Source organism: Eurytemora carolleeae, unplaced genomic scaffold, assembly GCF_000591075.1.
Source record: "Eurytemora carolleeae unplaced genomic scaffold, Eaff_2.0 scaffold221, whole genome shotgun sequence".
Classification (NCBI taxonomy): Eukaryota; Metazoa; Arthropoda; class Copepoda; order Calanoida; family Temoridae; genus Eurytemora; species Eurytemora carolleeae.
This window is the reverse complement of record NW_019396278.1, coordinates 206,310-221,128: the sequence shown is the minus strand read 5'-3', so window position 1 is coordinate 221,128 and position 14,819 is coordinate 206,310. Positions and strand designations below refer to the sequence as shown.

Sequence of the window (14,819 nt, the reverse complement as noted above, 5' to 3'; positions counted from 1 at the left end):
TTTAATTATGGACTTGTGGCAGTCTTTTTAATGAAGATTAAAAAAGTACATAACTTTAAGAATTTCATAGTAAAAAAGTAATTTTCATTTGGTTTATGTTTATTTTTTGAGAATGTAAAAAATAACGAGTAAAAGAGTTTAAAAAAGGTAGCTGCAAAGTGTAAAGGTGAACTACAGGATTAAATCTATCATACATAGTTAACTTGAATGAAGAATTCAGGTTTGTTGCTGAGAATTCGCTGAATATCCTGATTGTCAGAAGCTTGGTGAAAATAAATCAAGGGTATATTATTGCGAGCAAACCAAACCACGCATTCTTCCTCAATATGAGCTCTGGTGTAAATGGCACCTTTACTGCTTTCTTCACAAGATATTCTAACAATCTCAAGATTTGCTGGAGTATCTAGCTTCGGAGCAATATCTGGTGGGTTTACGCCCTGTCTCTTCAGCTGTTCCAAGAATAATCTCTTTGATGTATGCACAACTGTATCAATAAGAAGAATATATTTTTCAATCTTCCTTTCAAGCAACTCTTTAACAATTCTGCTGTATAAAGAGGGGTCCTTAACGGACCCTTTCATAAAAAGATGATGATTGGAACATTCCATATTTATATAGTTGACAGTAAGAGGATCAACTTTCTTCATAATTGCAACTACTAAGAAAATTGTAGCTCTTAGAATTCTTGAATCCTCTTTCTCAAACAAATCTTCAGTAAAAACTACCAACGCACTACATTCGACTTCTCTGATACATTTGTAATTTGTAATCAAACATCCTTCTTCAGCTTTCCGGAATCGTTCAAGATTCTTCATATTATCTTTCAGTGTAAGATACTCAAATATTTCTATTCCTAACTTATCCAGTTCAGCTTTAACCTTGTCATAATTAGCGCCATCAAATCTGTCAGTATCCGATAGGAGAACAAATTTCCTGGTTTTCCCACTAACTGCATCTAGCGTTTTACCATAGAAATCATCTCCATTGCTAGTTATGTAAACAGGTGAAGGTCCTATTACAGATGAAAAAATTACGTCACTAGAATTATCTTGCATTGCTTGTTCATATCCGTATATGGAAGCAGTAATTCTTAGCACATATTTAAGTTGTATGAATTCCAAATCTTTGAAATAAAAATCATTAAATTCACAGTGTGGAGGAATAGATATGATCAGCTGTGCGCCAGCTTGACCATGTTTAGACAAAGATTTTACTACTTTTCGCAGTAACATCTTGTTCATGTTCTTCTTTTCTTCGTTATATGTTTTCATCATATTGTCTCCGAATTTGTCAATGATAATAGTTGATCTTGTTTCAACCTGTCTTTCCTGTACAAACTGAACAAGCAGAGAATAGAAATCTACTTCTGTAACAGCAGTTTTCTTTGCCTGGCATATGTCCTGTGCACTGTAAAACATGCCACCAATATTTTCAATTTCTTGTCGCATCAGGACGTTATAGATAGGACTTACACCTTCCCATGGGAGCAAGCAGGAAATGAATACAACTTTCAACCCCCTCTCCAACATTGATTTAACTTTACTGAAGAGAAGGGTAGTTTGCCCAGAACCAAATTCTCCTGACAAAATGATATTTGATGTATCTTGAAATAAAAACTGAGCATGCTCCTTGTTCCAGAATATTATACTCTCAACCGAACCAACTGGTTTTTCTTTCAAACTTAAAAATGAAACTGTAGAGCTGGGAGGCCATGGGTCCTGTGAGATACCAACCCCTAGGTCAGGAGTATTAAGTCCAATAAGTTTCTTCTTGGTTTCTTCAATCATATTTAAGGGAGGAGAACTGCAGTGTGCTGACGCCATCAGAACTTTAACCAACCTTATATATGATTCATCAATAGGGAACTTTTTGGGAAGATGAAGTAAATCTATGAAGCTTCCAGGCTGATTCATTTCTTGCCTGGTGACTATTTCAAGATTAGGATAATGTCTAAAAAACCATTCTCTTCCTCTCACCTAAAGCAAATGATAAGATTAGATTAGGAATTTGCTTAGAATCTAGATTTCATATCAGTTTCAAATAAAGAACCAGATGTTATTATGTTTTCTCAAAAAAACGATACAAGCTTTTATAGTTTATAAATAAAATAAAATCGACCTTTGAACTTTTTATGTTATAAATTGCAAAATCAGTCGTATTTTAGCAGTTTATGTAAAATTTAATTTGAACTCGATTGTACTTGTGCATTAAATGTACAAGATATTTTGAGAAAAATTAGATTATTATGAAAGAAGCTACGATAGATTCATTTATCTTAACTTTGAGTTTTTGCCACAAACTCTTATTTTCTAATCCTTTTATCTCTGCAACCCAATGTCGTGGACCTTAGATATTTCAAACATATAAATTCTGTTAGATGAAATAATCTAAGTTTGAAATATCAAAGGTTTACAAGATCAATGGCCGAATTTAAAGAATTTGAGCGGCGGTTTAAATTTAAGCCGCGGTTTAAATATGGTTGGTTCCACTTAAAATTGTATCAAATGTTTCAAGATTTAAACCGGCGCTTAATTTAAACCGGGTTTTGGCGGATTTAAACCGCGGCTTAAATTCTTTAAATTCCATCTCAGGTTGCGAAGATTTAGAATTAGAAAATTTGAGTTTGTGGCAAAGACTCAATTCCTTTACAATATTTTAAAATATAGATTCATTTATAAATTTAGAGGATTTATCCTATATATCCCTTTTGCCTTTTTTTACACATGCCATGAAAGTCATTTTTTGACTTTTTTGACTTTTTTAGCCCTTTAAATTTGGTTAAACAAATGCAAACACTGAAAACATGAAAACTATTGTTTAATGTTTACATAACATGATGTACACTTGTAGTCCATCTGATGCTTATTCTACTTTTAAACCACAATTATCAAAAAGTCGTAAATTCACAGTCCTAACTTATTAGACAAGTTAATTTTTTCGCGGCAAAATGAGATGAAAACGGCCCTTTGGAAGATGAAAAGGTAGTAAAATTGAGAGAGCTGAGAACTGGAAGTGGAGAGATACCATCGATCTTTGACAAAAATTTGTCAATGCAGGTAAGTTTGAGAGTTAAAAAGCACTCAAAAGTTTTACCCACTGAAAATGAGTTTGTTGAGTATAAAATTCATATTTGTCAACCCTTGAAATTTCCTGAAAAATTCAGTTTTATTAACTTAACTGAACTAAAACGAATTAACATCTTTTACCAGAAAGCTAAAATGTTCGTAAATAATCGTATTAAAAGCAGGAAACATTTTTTTGGGATCGTTTTTGGGATCGGGTTATCAGTTAAGGACTTACAAAATATAAACCAAAGTAAATAAAAGCAAAATTAGGCGGCTTCTAGTGTTCTTCTTACCCTTCGTAATAAAAATAAGTTTAACTTTTTCATTTCTTTTGCATTTTCTCTTTAAACATTATCAAACAGTAGCAATATAAGATAGATAAGATAAGATAAAATTTATTGCTAAAATAAATGTATCTGTATACATACAGATAGAGTTTACAATCACAAAATTGATGATTATATTTACAGTACAAGTATAAAGCAATTAGGTGGAAAATAGCTCTTGGCTGTTTTGATTATTTTTTCCACCTAATGTTAGTAATAATAACAAAATATTAAATAGATTTAAGGAGAACGATTAGAGATCAGGGTGCGAATTTATCATATGCAAAATAGTTTATACATAAATTCGAATAACTAGAGTTTAAAGTAATTTTCAGACATGTACACAACAAATATCAAAGCATATTAAAACATATCTAATTAGTTTTACATGAATAGCAATTCGGTTTATAACACATTGTCCTATAATTTTCAAAAAGAGAATTTAGAATATATAATTCAAAGATTTAACTTCGAATGTTTTTAAGGTATTTTTCTAGATTCTGAATAGCACAAAACACCCCTTGCCATGCCAGGTCTCACACAAAATTTGTGTTATAATGTTATAGCGTTTCTTTTAAACAAACCAACAAGAGACAGGGTGTCTTATTATATCATATTGGATTTAGCATTATATCTAAAGGGGGAATGTACACATTTCCCCTAAAATATAATAAAATACAAGGGCGGGGTCACGCCTTTATTTTTGGAGCTAGTTTTTTGAGATTTTGCATTAAGGTCAGATTAATGATTAATTCTAGGAAATGTATTTTACAAAATGTAAAAAATAAAAAATGTAAAAATATTTTTCCTGCTTTTTTCTATTTTTCAAGATTTTAGGTGCAAGTTGTTACAGTTTTTGGACAGTTTTGTAGGAGTGGATATAAAACACACAAAATGTTCAATAACAAAGTGTTCAGAGCAAAACGTCCAATGTTACAAAATCTCAACAAAAATCCCAGGTTTGTAATGTCCAAATTAACAAAATGTTCAACACCACAAAATGTCAATTCCATAAGTTGAAAAAAAAGATTCCTAATTTTGAAAATGTCCAAAATTATACGATGCCTTCAAAGTTACAGAATAAAAGATAATATAAAATCTCGGATATTACTTTATATTCTTTAAAAAGGCATTTGAAATGTAGACTTAAGAATTTAGCCGAGAAATTATCCAAAAACTTAGTTGATTCATCTGTGAATATTGTTATACAAAAATATTTAACTTTTAAAAAATTTCGCTCACAAAATATTGAAAGTAAAAGGAAGATACATTGGAGTTATTGTTTTCTAAATTTTTTATTTTGTCACTTTAGACATTTCATTCCCCTGAACATTCTGCAACTTTGGACATTTTGCAATAGGCTTTATTTCGTTTATCTTGGATGTTTTGTTTTTGGGTGATACCTGATTTGTAAATTTGAAGTTTTGATTTAAAGTGTTTTTTTGTTTGTTTTTTTGTTACTGGACATTTTGTTATTGGGTGTTTTGTATTTACTATATTAGAACAAATGAAGCAGTTTGATGAAACATTAGTTAGATAATAGAAATCTTGAGTTTTCTCAATACATTTTTGGAAAAGTAACTTACTTCATTCCTGCTTACTGCATATGGGAAAACTGCGACAGGAATATATTCCCAATCCTTGTATTCATCTTCTCCAATAGCAGCCAGCACTTCATGGTAGAAATCTTCTCCTTTTTTCAAAGCCTGTAAGCCACCCCGAAACCCAAACCGAGACACTTTGACTTCAAGACAAACAACTATCTTATATTCAGCAACTATGAGAAGAAAGTCAAATTCTCGTTGTAGTTGTTTTTCAGGTAGACCAAATAAAGTATAAAACATTTTGGTTTTGTAGTTGAACAATAGAGCTGTCCTTGTTGATTGAGAAATTTGAGTCAAATATGTCCAAACTTCATGTTCAGCACGCGCATTAGTAACGTGTCCCATAAAGTGTCTAACATCATTTTTTTCTCCTATTTCCACCTCTTTCAGCAATATATTTAATTTGTCTGGAGGTAAATCAGGGAATTGGATAGCTGTACCACTGGACAACCATTCTTCAGGAAATCTAACACTAACTTTCCTCAGATCTGGCAGATATTTCTTAGCAAACCGGTCTGCTGCTTCTGCTCCATCTAATTCTAACATATTTTCTATCTTGTAAAGAGGGCACCTTTCTTCTTGTAAGTTTACTTATATTCTCATAATCTTCCCTGAACAAATTTATAAGTTAAAGCAGTTTTTAAATCTTTAATCAATAAATTATCGGCCATTTTCTTGTAGGTCTGTGCATAGTAAAACCATGATTCACTTTCAAGAAAAGCCATGTTGGTAAGTACGTTCGGTTTGAAATGTAAAATCACTTGGAAGTAATATACTATAATAAGCTGTTACATAAAAACAGCAATTAATAAATTAAGTTTTCTTAATTAAAACAATAAGCAAATTCTTTCTTAAAAAAGATAATTATTACGGGCTTAATCCTAGAGAAAGATTATTGCCCCCACCCCCTTCATCAAAAAACGTACATGGTCCAAGTATATGAAATATTTTGTATTATTCCAGGGTTAGGTTAGGTTAAGACAAGTTCAGGGCCTAGAGCTGCCGCTCGGACTAGAGGTGGGCACAGTTTTTTTGAATGAACGAAAATTTTGAGAACAAACTAAATTTTTTGTCAAAAAGGGTGTAGTTTAGAAAAAAACAAAAGATGGACGAATAAAATGGATAGTTCAGAGAAATGAAAAAATAGATGAAAAAAATGAACGATTTAAAATCGTTCGAACGAGATTGATCGTTCATGAACGAGTTTGTTAGAACCAACGAACTTTTTGAAACATTATGAAAAAACAATAGTTTTTCTATTAAAATAACGATTTTTTCGAACACAATATTTAATAAACATTAGTTTTTTACTAAACTAACGATTTGAAAAAGGATAGTTTTTTCTGAACGAACAATTTTAATGAATGAACGATTTTTCTGAACAAACGAGATCGGACGATTTTACAAAACAATTGTTCAGTGGCAAAACGAACAAAAGAGAGGTAAAATGAACAATAATTTTGGGGAGAAACTAAATCAATTATTTTTGAACGATTGAAAAAACGAACAGAATGGGCATTTTAAGAACGATGGACGAACGAAATAAAAACACTGAACGCGGCCATGTACATTTTTGACCATGTACATTTTTTGATGAAGGAGTCCAAACATCCTTCTCTAGGAAAATACCTTGTTATATGAACCTCTTGTATAAATATTTCCAGTGGGGTGCGATGGGGAGGGGAGCGTATTCTAGATGTATTTACTTGATTTGATGTTACAGACAGGATCAACAAGAATATACTGTTAGGTTAGAATATCTAGTTCAGAGATAAGAGAGTACAGAGATGTATTAAAGGTGAGAATATTATTATTACAAAATAAAAAGATTGCAAACCTGACTCCAAAAAAGAAAGGTTTCATTACTCACCGGAAAAGATTTTTTGTATTCCGTAGGGTTTCCACGCAATGGCATTTTTCTTTGCAATTTGTTGCGCTAATTTTCGCGCAAAGTTTTTTTTTGCGCTATTGCGCATGACAATTCGAATTGAAGATTGCGTAATTTTGCGCAATAAAATCAAGCGTAATAATGCGCCAAAACAACCTTTTTATTGACTTTAAGCGTATTTTCAAGTGACCCTCCATTTCAAAAAAAAGAAGGGCATGGCCGAATCACACCCTTGAAACCTTCTGATTAATAATGTCAAAGATTTATTTAGCTTAACAAAGTATTTAATTATCTATTGCTTCTGGAGTAAGAAAATCCTCAAGTGAAAATACTTATAGTTTACAACAACATTGATATAAATCATACTTTATCAGAAAAAAAGCTTTTAGGAGTACCATTGTGAATTGTACATGACATTATCAATTACTTGAAATAACGTTTACGGTTCCTTTAGAACAAAATTAAGGGTCCGTATACATAATTGAGAAAGTTGTCGTCTTTAATTACTCGTTATAAGGAAAAGGTCAAATATGATTTATTCCTTTTCTTAATCTTTTAGTTTGGGACTGGGTGAGTGCAAACTGCAAAGCAATGCAATGTAGAATGTATATTGCCTGAGGAACCTGAGGAAGGGAAATGCAAGCAGATGTAATATTAAAAGAGCTCCCCCCCACGGGTACCCCCCCTCAGCCTCTCAGGGGGGCACACGTAGGGGGGGGCAGGGGCGCCCCCCCTATAAAACGTTTTTTCTCGTCTCCTCAGCATTTCTGATATTTTGATGAATTTGAGGAATCTAAAATGACTGGATATGTATATAGCCGTAAAGAAATATATTTATGTATATCATATCTATATATTAGGAGGGGTGTAAAGTTTAGTGATTGATGAATAATCTTTTTTTTTTAGGTGGAGGGGATGAAAAATTGGTAATTTAAAGGCTATTTTTTTCATCCTTAGATTCTTTTTACCCAACTGCAATTCTTTAATTTAAATTATATTAAAAGTAATCTCAAGTAATTCTTCATTTATAGAGTGGCATGTCCAATAAACATAAGTATTGAAAATTATTATTTCACATGTGGTTTCTTAACACAAGTGACTTACACATTTCTGCTTAAGAAACGATGGATGAAATAATAAGAATTAAAAATGTTTCCATCTAGAAACATGAAAATATCAGATAAAGGTTTCAACTGTCCCCATAATGTCCCCTCTTAAAATGAGGTAAAAAAATTAGTCCCATTTAAAAGTTTCAAACCTTTACAAATTATGATTTGTTTTACAAAGCTAATTTTAATCACTCTTGTCATGGTTTGTATACCTTTTACGCAGTTGATCTGCTCTCCTCAGATATACAGTGCTGTTCTATCTCTCAGGTTTACGTAGTTGATCTGCTCTCCTCAGATATACAGTGCTGNAATATGTGAAGTACACCTGCAGTATGGAAACAGTACAACAAAATGGCCGTTTTACAATTTTTTCTAGTAAATTCCCCTCTAATATATATTCTATTCTCTTTGGATGTCGTACTCATAGACCTTTGATATTTTGATACAGAAGTCATAGTTTGAAATATCAAAAGTCTACAACACATGCAAAGATGTAGAGATTAGAAAATTGTAATTTGTGGCGAATTTTTAGTCTTTTTTGTGTTTTTTTTATGTTACTTACAAAGTAAGTAAAAAAACGGCATAAGCTTTAGTTTACAAACCACAATGAAAATGTTTTCAGTGTTCATGTTTGGGGTTAAAAAATATCAAATAAAGTAAAACAAATGCTAAATTTGTTTTAACACAAACAACGCGAAATAAAATGTTATAAATTTTTTTTCTTTTTTTTTAACAAATCGATTAAAAAATCAGTTTTTTATTCTTTTCTAAAGTTTCATAAAAATCTATTGATGAATAAAACATAACACTCATTTTCCAATTGAAAAAATATTTTTGCATAAACATAACACTCATTTTCCAATTGAAAAAATATTTTTGCATTTTAGTAAGTATCTACATTTCTAAATTTTTCAACCAAAAACATGAACCATGCCAACTGAAGTTATGATTTCAATTAGTCAAATAAACATGAAACCCAGCAATTGTGTTGTGTTCACAGACCCGTTCCACTTAATAAGTTGATTTTTATGCTATTAGTAAATTATTCGCTTTATAACAGAAAATGCATATGTAAAATTTCTTAGATGTCGTCTTCCTTTTCCAGAGTTTTAGTGGGTTTCATTAAACAATGGCAAATCAAAAATCTTTAATGTCCAAGAAACATTTATAATATTTAAATTTTCACTAATAGCATGTTAAAAAAAAACTCGTTTACACTTTAGAAAGGAACTAAGTTTTTTTTTAATATACTAATCCCTACATCTTTCAAACCTGATGGTTTAAAAATGTTATATTTCAATATTAATGGTCAACGACATCGGGTTGCAAAGATATAGAGTTTGATATTAATCATCTGTCGAATCTCTTACATTGATAGATTAGAGACGTTTGGAAATGTTTTGATTGGCAGAATTATTGTTACACTTTTGAAATTAAAACTCAGCCCTCATAGCTTAACGTTTTATGAACAATATCTTCATCAGACATATATATAACGTTAGATTAATCAATTTAGTATTCAGAGAAAAATTATGAAACGTTTTGATTTACAGAATTACATTTTTTTTAAAGTTATACGTTACATAGTTAAGATTTATACTCTGTATAAAAAACTTTCGTTTCCTGATTATTAAAATAATAACCCATTTCTGCAACGTTGAATTTTTCATTATACTATAAGGGAAAACGTTTCAAAACGTTTTCATAAACAGTAATGCATTTTTCAGTTATACAATGTTACACTTTTTATAAGTTTAACTTTGAAATAGAAATCCTTTCGTTACGATATTCAATCAAATCAAAATTAATTTTTCAAGCGTTACACTTTCAAACTCCCCATTGAAACAAAACATTTCTTTATGTTAGGTTGTAGATATTAGAAAAATAATGTTACATGACCACAAAACGCTAACGTTGGGGGTATGTTCCTTTAACGTTAAAGTTTAACGTTAACGTTAGGTATAAGCTCCTATAACGTTAACGTTTAACGTTCACGTTATATAGAATAAATTAAAACGTTTCATATTATTGTAACGTAATGTACAAAAACGTACATTTTACGTTACTTTACACTATCGTTGACATCTCTAGTCTGCATTGACCCATATAATGCAGCACCATTATAGCCGTGGTCAAAAATGAGGCTTTTTAAAAAGCCTTGAGACTTTCGCTTGAACATCTTTTATAACTTTGTTGACTATTTCTGTGGTATTCAAGATTTGTTCCTGCCTCATGATCTGCTAACACACTTGATTAATCTCCATGACGGGGTTTTCAACTAAACCTACATCATACTATATACCACGCGTCGTCTGGTGCTAGGGCTGGGCACGTTCCGACTTTAGAGGTGTCCAAGACAAAAGTTTTGTAGAAAAGAGATTGTTGAAAAATAAAAAAATGACGATTTTATAATTAAAAGTTCCTCACGGCCAAAAATGTACTTTGAATTGTTTTTTTTAATTCAGGGTTAAAAGGATAAGTTTAGATCATTTCTGGGCCGAGCAATGTATATTTTTTATGAAGCTGAGGAAGAGGCTATATAAAGTGCTATAAAGTAATCATCGTGCAGTAATGTTAAATTAGCTGTACATTATAGCACGTGTACTATAAAGTTTTGATTGGTTTAGGATATTTCCAAAATATTTTTTTCAATTGAAATGAAAATTAAAATCAACTTTATATTTTGACTTCTGCTTTGCTCCAAAGCTTATTTCATCTAGAAACAAGTACACAAACGTTTCATAAAATTACCTATAACACTATTATTTTGGCACGCGTTGCAATGAAGTTTTTGAACAGAAATTTTCTCTTTATCGAGACAAAGCTCGGGAAAAAATAAAATCTAAATACCTTCTGGATAAAGAGAAAATTTCTGTCCAAAAACTTTTTAACACTGCGAACCAAAATAACAGTGTTATAAATAGTTAATTTTTATTCCTAAAGGTAGCATATGAAAAATATGTCATTATATCACGTTTAAATGAATTGTCCGTTGTACATTTAGATCATTTAAATTCCTAAGCATATATCTATCTACTCCTTCTACTAATCCATTCATTTTCAAACCCTTCTTGTAATTTATTTCATTCAAACGGTCTCATGAACTTTAATACTTTATATTCTATCATCTTAGTAAATGGTATTATGTAATGATAAATCAAAGCTTCAGTAGTCTTTTCTAAAAAGTCTAAACCAGAAATTATTGTGATTATATTTTTTGCATCTAATAAAACATCTAATAAATATTTCCCGTTTGAAGAATTAACCGGGATGAATAAGGTTTACTTAAAAAAAACTACATCAAGAAATACCTCTAAACAAATTTGCAGTTCTTAGTGAACATGTCTCGTATATTTGTTTACTCATGTAGAATTGGGTATTTGTTCTTATTCTGTTTTTAACTGCAAATGAGTTATATTTCTTTGTGTTACTGTTGAAGATGGATTAAAGATGGATATACAGAGGATACAAGAATAGATTATAGTCCTTCATTTCATTCCACACGGAGATATTGTTTTATCTATCTATCTATCTATCTATCTATCTATCTATCTATCTATCTATCTATCTATCTATCTATCTATCTATCTAAAGGAATAACAGAACTTTCGTTAAAACAGCAAAAAAAATCTATAGTCTATAGCTTTTAGATTTACTTTCGATAATATCTTTTTGGGATTTGGAAATCTAAAGCTAGATAATCTTATTTAAATAATTAAAAATTGATAACCTGAGGCCGCGTCACAAATTTGAGACACGGATAAAATATCACATGTAATTATTTATTAAATGGCCATTTCTCTTGTGGATCAAATGATGGAATAGATAAAGGAATTGAGTCTTTGCCACAAACTCAGATTTTCATATCCCTATATCTTTGCAACTCAATTTCGAAGACCTTAGATATTTCAAACTTAGATTATCTGATTTAAAAGAATTCAGAGTTTGAGCTATCAAAGCCTCTGTGACACTGGGTTTCAAAGATATAGGGGTAAGAAATAGAGAGTTTGTGGCAAAAACTCAATTCCTTTGATAATTTTAAGTTACCTTGCATTTATCAAATACCGATCATGATCAAAACGCACAAATGATCATTTTATCTATATATACTTTGCTTGTCTGTTTGTTGGTTTGTTTGTATCCAAAAAACGTCAAAACGGCTGAATTGATTGGGCTCACATTTTGTGCGGGACATCACATGACCCCAGGGAAGGTTTATGGATAATCAAAATTTCAAAAATTAGCCTCAAACAAAGGTCGATTTTTATTAAATTTTGAAAATCCACGATTTTTTTTTTATAAAATCAGCAAACTTTTTTTGTTTTACAGTATGTATACAAAGAGAAAATGTTCGCAATTAAAAAAAGAAAATGGGCGCCGTAAAATCGTAGTATTGCATTTTGTGATAAATCGGAGCAAGTTCACTATCACCTCAAACTAAAGTAAACTGCACGTAAAATTAAAATGTTTTATGTTTTAAATTTCCATGCGCTCCTCTCATTGAAGAGGTATAGAGAAGAACAAAATGTTTAGAATTTCCAATATGTAACCGGAAAGAAATGTTTTCTCCTACTTGTCAACAAATCAAAACTTGGGGAGCTACGAACTAACAAAGTCGTTCCAAGAATGTCCTATACAATTTACTTTATCATATTATCCTTCTTTCTAGCGCACAGTGCTATACTTCATCAAAACTTAAATACCTTTATTGATTTAATAACTCACCTTGTTTGTTAAGTTTCCTATAAACACAAGTGGCCTCACGTTTTTAGATAAGCTATGGCAATAGCCTGAATTCTTAAACAAACAATTTGTCGTAAAAACATAAATATTTAAGATTTTAACTTTGCAATTCGAGATAAGCCTTGTTCTGCATTGTAAATTTTTATTATCTTTAAACTTTGTATAACATTGTACACACAACTCAATAGGACTAGAAATATGATAGAACTGCCTTTAAAATGAAATAAGACGTTTTTCAAGCATAATGTTATGATCCAGTCGAAACTATATTAATAACTTTTCCAAAACCTCAAAACGTCTTAACCGATAAATTTTGTGTGGGAGCTCACATGACCCCAGGGAATGGTTTATGGATGCTTAAAATTACAAAAATTTGTGTCCAAAAGTTTTTGATTTTTGTAACATTTTGAAAATGCGCGAACAAATATTACGAAATCCGCGAACTTTTTTTTATTGTTTTATATTGTAAACAAAGAAGATGCTCACAGATAAAGCCACATTTAAAAGTTAAAATAGAAGATTGACGCAAAGCGCCCTAAAATCCTAGTACTTTTAAATTGCTCTCCAGTAATAAAACAATTCAGATTGAAATGTATATATGTAGCTGATTTTATATTTTAGCAGGATAAAAAATTTAAATCATGTAATGGAAATTAAAGTAAGCAATTATTGAGGAGTAAATGAGAACCATAACAATCTTATAACTTTACAGGGTGACCCCAATAAACATGAAAATTGAGAGACAATTTTAAAATTTGCCTTTTATAAATGATTTTTGATTGAGTAAAATGATATATGTACTATAGGATAGCTATAAGTAAGATTTCGTCGTTTTTCGGACTCGAGCAATGTTTTTTTTCCTTGTTAAATTTTCAATTTTTTCTTATAAGGAAGAAATGCGCAAGTCACTTTTGCAGAGACTGTTAAAATGAAAAGAAACAGTAATATTTACATTATTATGCATATCATATACATACTTGATTCAGACACAGCTTTTAATTACACCATAGGAAATCAGGGATTGCCTTCTTTGCATCGAGCCTCAGTGTTCACTTGAGAGAAATTACGCTTTCACTCCTTTGAATAAAAAAGTTACATTTTCCCCCTTATAGACTTAGGCTTATTCCTCAGTTTGGACATATCTGCTCGTTTTAGGTCAAATACATACAACTGAAAACAATAAAGACAGTTGGACCCGGGCCCGCCAGGTACTCTGACAGTATCTATTTATGCAAACAGTAATCTCTGATTGTCTGTTTGTGCACCCGATTATAACTAGTGAACTCCTTTGCCAATTTGCCTCAAAGTTTGATCGACTAGTTAAAACCACGGGAATGTTCATATAGCTTGGTGTAAAAATGACATGTTTTGTTGGTCGACTTTCATCACAGGAAAAGCTGGGTTCCCATTAAATGGCATATTCCTAATCTTCATATTAGCAGTTTAGCCATCACATTCACAGGAGTTCGTTTTTAAACCAGTAAAACATTTGAGTGAGGAGCACAGCCAACCACACATCAGATGAGTCCGGTACTTCTGATATATTTATTTTAGTATAGAACATATTTTCAGGAACCTAATAACAACCTGGCATTGACGGGAAATTGAAAAATGTCGATTTCCACGACTGATTGAAAAAAAATAAAAATAAACTGATTGATTGACGTTTAAATTTCCTTTTCACCTATCTCATTTGAGTGACCTGTCTGAAGGTAAACCGGATGTTTTGAAACTAAAACCAAACAAAAACTATTTTTTTTGTACAATTTTACTTCACTTTTCAGTCTCAATCTGGGGAATTCAAATAATATATATATACTGAATACTGCCTGAAATTTATATACTGTATAGTATATTCAAGTTCTCAATCTGGGGCATTCAAATAGTATATATATACTGAATACTGCCTGAAATGTATATACTGTATAGTATATATACTGAATACTGCCTGAAATGTGTATACTGTATAGTATATATACTGAATACTGCCTGAAATGTGTATACTGTATAGTATATATACTGAATACTGCCTGAAATGTGTATACTGTATAGTATATATACTGAATACTGCCTGAAATGTGTAT

General features: G+C 31.0%; 1 protein-coding gene across 3 annotated transcripts; it reads right to left on the bottom strand.

The window, feature by feature from the left end:
- On the bottom strand, positions 1–8,279 carry LOC111700014 (uncharacterized). Of its 3 annotated transcripts, none has more exons than XM_023470821.1 (3): positions 8,205–8,279; positions 4,978–5,606; positions 1–1,976 (listed from the first exon to the last, which is right to left on the bottom strand). In XM_023470821.1, exons 2-3 carry the CDS (start codon positions 5,539–5,541, stop codon positions 189–191), a joined length of 2,352 nt encoding a protein of 783 aa, XP_023326589.1. In that variant the 5' UTR covers positions 5,542–5,606; positions 8,205–8,279; the 3' UTR covers positions 1–188. The 3 variants fall into 3 exon arrangements, with proteins under 3 accessions (XP_023326589.1, XP_023326588.1, XP_023326590.1); XM_023470820.1 differs by lacking the exon at positions 8,205–8,279 and adding an exon at positions 6,625–6,774; XM_023470822.1 differs by lacking the exon at positions 8,205–8,279 and adding an exon at positions 6,702–6,771.
- Positions 8,280–14,819: the final 6,540 nt, after the last annotated feature.

Coding starts and splice junctions, on each gene's coding strand:
- LOC111700014 (XM_023470821.1), bottom strand. CDS start 5,541: ATGTTAGAATTAGATGGAGCAGAAGCAGCAGACCGGTTTGCTAAGAAA. Junction 1,977..4,977: donor ATGCAGTAAGCAGGAATGAA/GTAAGTTACTTT, acceptor CATTTGCTTTAG/GTGAGAGGAAGAGAATGGTT.